General features: G+C 38.9%; 1 protein-coding gene across 1 annotated transcript; it reads right to left on the bottom strand.

Annotated features, from left to right (window-relative positions):
• Positions 1-2,588: 2,588 nt before the first annotated feature.
• Positions 2,589-3,859, bottom strand: LOC122080318 (D-galacturonate reductase-like). The gene has a single exon (XM_042647268.1). It carries the CDS (start codon positions 3,822-3,824, stop codon positions 3,309-3,311), a length of 516 nt encoding a protein of 171 aa, XP_042503202.1. The 5' UTR covers positions 3,825-3,859; the 3' UTR covers positions 2,589-3,308.
• Positions 3,860-6,000: the final 2,141 nt, after the last annotated feature.

Consider the following 6,000-nt stretch of genomic DNA (forward strand, 5'->3'; position numbering starts at 1 on the left):
TGGGCCAAATTATTGGACACGACAATAATAGGGCCCTCATTGCGAGAGAGTCAGCTTAGTTATTATTCTCCCAAAGAACAAATTGAAAATTACAAGACTCAAAATATGCTTGCAAACAACATTAGAGATGCATCTATTGCAAAGCCATGATCAACCCTATTTATTATATCTCCTCATCCCAAAACTCATCAGTGGGCCTTCTTCTGAGATAAATTCACCCACAAGAAACCCTCTTTGTTGTGAAATGTCATCAATCTTCTGTAAGTCCTCCTCTTGGCTTAGCATCCATTCAAAATTCTCCTTCAACCTTTCCCTGTTAAAGTTCTTCACAACTATGCTCACCCCCTGCTTGTACACTCATCTCAAGCAAACCTATACCATACATTAGTAAGCTAGTTTAATTTATATTTTTTTTTAATCGAAAGATTTCAAACTACAAAAGATTCTTTCTACTTTATTCTTAAGTTTCTAATTATAATCAATGGCACTAGCAAGATAAAATGGCAATGCATCTTAAGAAAATCCATATTAAAAGAGAGAGAGAGAGAGAGAGAAGCATCTTACGATCATGAGAGAGCTTGGTAGAGTTTATCCCAAATTTCTTTCTTATTTCATGGTTTTACAATTTTCCAAGGTCTTGTAATTTCCCCCAACATATATAGCAAAGATAGAGAAAATACATAATGTAAATAGTGATCATTCCAAAGCAATCACTTATTTATCAACAACCAGAAGCCAGCCACAAAGCACAATGCTAAACACTATATATAAAGTGATCACATCACCAATGATCATAAGAATTATTTTCCAAAATCCCTGATTTATTATGGAATATGAAGCCACATCAAAGTCAACAATAAGAACAACATAATCAGCATTTTCCCAACTTAATGGGGACTACTGAATGCAAAAGTAGCCTCACAATTCACACTGTCTGTAATATATCGATACATGAATTAGTATAAATAGAATTAAAGGGTGTATAGGTGAAACCGAATGTGAACCGGCACTACAAATCACATGTAAACCAGATAATGAAAACCAAATAAAAACCAATAAAATTGGAACAAATGTAAAACAGTTTTGATTTTAACTTATTCATTTCTTTAATTTCACCTTGTCAAAGTGCAAACTGATCCAAAATTGAATCAAATAACCGAAATCAAAACGATTGACACCCTTAATCGGGATATAACCTAGAAAAACTGGACTGAAGTAGTGAACTAGCAGATTAACTGTTTTGCTAAAGATCAGCAAGTGTATGTTAATAAATAAATGGGAGAGGGATAGATATGCCGCCGATATCAAGTATGCTAGCGGATAACACCAATAGGAACACATGATGGAATATCATTCAGGAAGGATATGAGGGTCATTTCAGAAAAAGGGAAGAGAGAGATAGACACAATGGTGCTAGCATACTTGATATCGGCGGCATACCCAACATTTTCCCTAAATAAATAAAATGGGAGAATACAAATGAACTCTTCAAGTCCTTGCTTCACCTTTGACATGGCCATTAGCAGAGTAAAAACTCAAAGCAAAAGAAGATAATTACAAAAATGGGAACCTTGCTCTTTGAAGACAGTCCCAATCTAGATCAGAGACTATAAAGTTAGGAACACCTTCCGAGATTGATGAAGTACGAGTAGCAAAGGCATGTTTTGCTAACTTGTCTGCAACTATGTTTGTTTCTCTACAGTAATGAGATGACTCCCAAAGAGTGTTGTCCAAATAGCTTTTGAAAAATAGCCATGATCGCTGAAAGCTCCATGGAATTTTCTGATTTTTATGCAGGTCACCACTGATTGTGAATCACATACAATCCATAACTTGGCAAACCTTTTTCTAGAAGCAAACCTGATGCCATAAAAAAATCCTACAAATTCCGCCAAAAAGTTTGATCCAACTCCTTCATAAATAACAAAGCACCCTAAGCTATTTCCCCTTCTCCTCTAAAGATGCCACTAGCTCCCGAACGTCCTAGGTTTCTAAGAGAACACCCATCAATATTCAACTTAATAAATTCATCTACTAGAGCATTCCAAAATAGTTCTCGAATAAGATACTTTAAGCTTTTTGGAAAGGAGAAGATCACCCAATGACTTTATTTGGGAAGGAACCAGATACATAGTCATTGAGATCCCTCAAAATATCTTGCTCCATCAATCCCACCGGTTTGAGATTATTATTAAATCTCCTTCTGTTTCGCTCTGACCAAATCTGAAAATGAACGATAATAACCCGGGGAAGCCATATCATATTAGAATAATATGATAATCCCACCAGTCTGAGATTATTATTATTAACTGATTAAAGTTACGTAATGCTTAATTTGTCCTTTTTTTGTGGGGGAACTAAACTGCCCAATGACTTTAACTACACCTACAAACGATTCTTGAACCACTACAAGAAAAGGGGGAATGAAAAGGGGTACCTTTGAGACACAAATGTGAAACACGAGAGTCAATCCTTTAATTTTAGGGTGAGTGGTGGCAGCGCTTAAGCGTCTGCTTCATATAAACACCACATGTAATTTATACCATTGATCTTTTGATAATTAATTTAAGCCGTCGATTGCCCTCATGCCTCTATTAGGGCATTTTGCTTCTACATCTGATTCCCTGTTTTGTACGAAAACTTTTGTTTCACATCTCTCTTAATCCTCTGGTCAATGTAGAGCCGGACCATTTTTCACCAGCCGGCAACGGAAGGATGGTTGGAATGGACAGAGGAGATGGAGTTGAGGAAGCCATGGATGATGCGCTTTTGGGAATTCTGCCACCAGTCATACCAGATAGGAGGATGGGTCCCATATGGTACCTGAGGTGAACGAACTCGGAGGAGCCCTCGTACTTCTTGGAGCCACCGAACTCGAGGTTAGCTATGGTGTTGGCTACGGTATTTGTTTGTTGATTTGGCCATGGAAGCCACCCGACAACAGGAATGGCACTATGGAGAAGGAAGAGGAAGAGGAAGAGAGAAGTGGTGGCAAAGGGGAGAAGCGCCGACGACACCGGTGGCGTTGGGCAGAGGATAGTGGCCAGAGTAATGCGATGGTATCAGGTAGTGCCGGTGGAAAAGGGGTTTCAACTAGTTTCTCATCCTGTTAACAGAAGACGAGGGTGAAGCATAAGTACCTAAAACCCAATTGGGAAGGTAAACGGGAATAACAAGTAATAAGTTGAAAAGAATATACGATTCAGATTATGTCACATACGATCAATGGTCAAAACTTATGACCCTAACGCGTTGTTTAAATATAGATTATCGGTGAAAAAATCCAACCCATGACGTTGAAAGTTCAATTATATAGAAAAATCAGTGAAGGACAGTAAGATATCACCCGAGCAACAGTTTTCCTCTTGGTCCGCAATCTCTTTTAGAACCTCACATACCCATAACTCTGTCAGTGCCCCAAAGTAAGCAGTAATATGCATGCCCTTTTCCTTACAGAACTCTCTCAGCTTCTTCTGCTGCCAAACTTGGTTCATCGCCACCTTATAGAAACAAACAATACATATATAACCTTCTCTCAGCTTTTCATGGTGAGTATTACTGCACCATGGTTTGGAAGTGATGAAAAGCTCATCTCTGGATTTGATGAAGCCCAAGCTTTGGGCTTCGTTGATGGTTTCTCCAAGAGGCTGCTCTGACTTATATGGAGCAGCTGAGTCGAAGCGCCTGTAACCGAGTTTGATTGCTTTGAGAATGGCTGACTTCATAGTTTCAGAAGCATTGAAGGGATACTCTGCTGTGCCCATTCCAAGGGAGGGAATGCCAGGGTCTGTGGAACCCAAGGATATCTCTGGAATGCTTCCCATCTCTTCTGCTATGTGATGCTCTGCTATAAAACAAGCCTTATTATGTTGCTATATAGAAATATATTACCGTTACTTGTATCCTCACATTATGGGTAGTATGGTTTCCCATGGCTGATGATCAGATAAGTGGGCAAGCATACTGTACTTTTTTTGTGGTGTTGACGTTGAAAAGCGAATTTCCAATTTTTAAGTAGGCCTAGCTTTTCGGAGCTGCTCCCAACTCACACTATGGTGGAGGAGGTGCCATGAAGATCTAGGAGTGTGGTCCAACACCTCTACTTTCATCATAGATCTCATAAAACTTCAATCGCCACCAAAATATGTCGCAGCGGGTCAATAATTCAAGACGAACTTAACAAATGTTTATTAAAGCTCTATACCTAACTATTATCCATGTAATATAGGCATTTGAAAATTAAAAGCACTTAATTATTCATTAATACGTTTTTTTTCATAAATAATTCTTTAAGAGAGAGTTCTCTAATCAAGAGCCATAGGAGATTTCACCAATGAGGAACAACGAAATAGTTTTTTGAAACAAGAGGGATGGAGAGGGCATTTCATGTAAGGGGGGGAAAAGGTTGGTGATTCTGGTGGGAGATCTATCCCAGAAGCAACTTGTTCCCTTTATAGCTTGCCAGAGTCAAAGGTCATATCATGATCTTTTGGTTTGGTGGAAGAGCAAGGCAAAAGAAGCTCCCCTTGAGGAGGTGCGACTAGCTGGTAGCGTTCTGGTGCCCTTTTTCTTGTGGCAACAAAGAAATGCGAGGTGGTTCGAGAGTGTTGAGCTACGTGAAGATCTGATTTTGAAACGGATTTTGACCGCTTTTAGATTTCAAATCCCATCGCTTCATACAAATTCTTCTTTAGGTGCTCTTTTGTGTTCTATGCGTATTGGAATCTCTATTAATTGTTCCTCGCCAAGGTCAGTATTTTTCAGAAGTTTTCTGGTGTGCTTCTCAACCATCTTGGTTTAAACTAAATATGGACGGATGATCGCTAGGGAATGCAGGAAGATCAGGGCAGGGAGTGTGATAAGGGATGAAGAAGCAAAGGTGATTTCTTCTTTTAGTTCCTTTCTCGAAATTAAATCAAATTATGAGGCTGAATTTATGGCTTTGGTGAAAGGGTTGAAGATGGTTAGAGATTTGGGAATCAATAACTTTTGGGTGAAAAGTGATTCAATAGCAGTGACGGTGGCAGTGTATAATTCTTCAATTCCGTAGTGTATAATGCAAGACTGGTTTGTATGCAGTATTTATTAGCTTTCATCCAATGGAAGCTCACGCATTGTTTTAGAGAAGCTAATCCAATAGTAGACTACTTGGCAAAATTGGCTACAAAAAATGGGGCCTCCTCAATTATGCTTCTTTTCCCAGCGAAAATCTATGAGGAGTTGGGGTGGATGCTCAACAGAGACCTCGTTTCCATTGCATATGATGTTTTTGTATTTTCCATTTATGGGTAACCTTCTCCACTGCTGATGGCAATGCCGAAGGTGAAGGAAAAAGGTGCAGCCATCTGTTGGTATTCTTGGAGGCCTTGCTAATCACCTTCCTGTATAGCTTCTACTTCTCAATTTTGCATCCATTTTTTTTTTTCTTTTCTATTTTTAATATAAATGACCTTTTAGCGAAAAAAATTAAATCCAAAATTTATATACAAAACCAGATAAATAACTTAATGAGTGAAATTGGTTAAATTCTAATCTAATTCTCAACTTTAATCCTAAATTGACACCCTTAGTGAAATCGATACTTTCCACGTAAATTTATTCTAAAAGGACACGGGACCTAAATATTTTTTTCTTGGGGATCAAGGGCTTGCCTTGGTGATTGCCATTTCTCCCTTAAAAGAGTGCTTCAAGGACTTGACCAGTGAATCAAGTTGCCTTGATAGCATCTAAACCTTTGTGGGTCCCTTGTATAGTTAAATGACTCTAAAACAACGTCATGGGCTAATTATTGTACAATCCACGTGATACAAATTGCTATGAGCTACTTTCATTAAATACTCATATGCATCTCTCGAAAAAAAAAAAATGGTACTCACATGGTTGCTAGTTCAGTTGATTAAGGTGTAGCCAGCAACCATCATCATAGCATATCTAGAGTTTGAGTACCACCCCACACCCACACGGCCAGACCCAAACCCCCCCCCCCCCCCCCCCCCCCCC

Source organism: Macadamia integrifolia, chromosome 5 (genome assembly GCF_013358625.1).
Source record: "Macadamia integrifolia cultivar HAES 741 chromosome 5, SCU_Mint_v3, whole genome shotgun sequence".
NCBI classification, from domain to species: domain Eukaryota; kingdom Viridiplantae; phylum Streptophyta; class Magnoliopsida; order Proteales; family Proteaceae; genus Macadamia; species Macadamia integrifolia.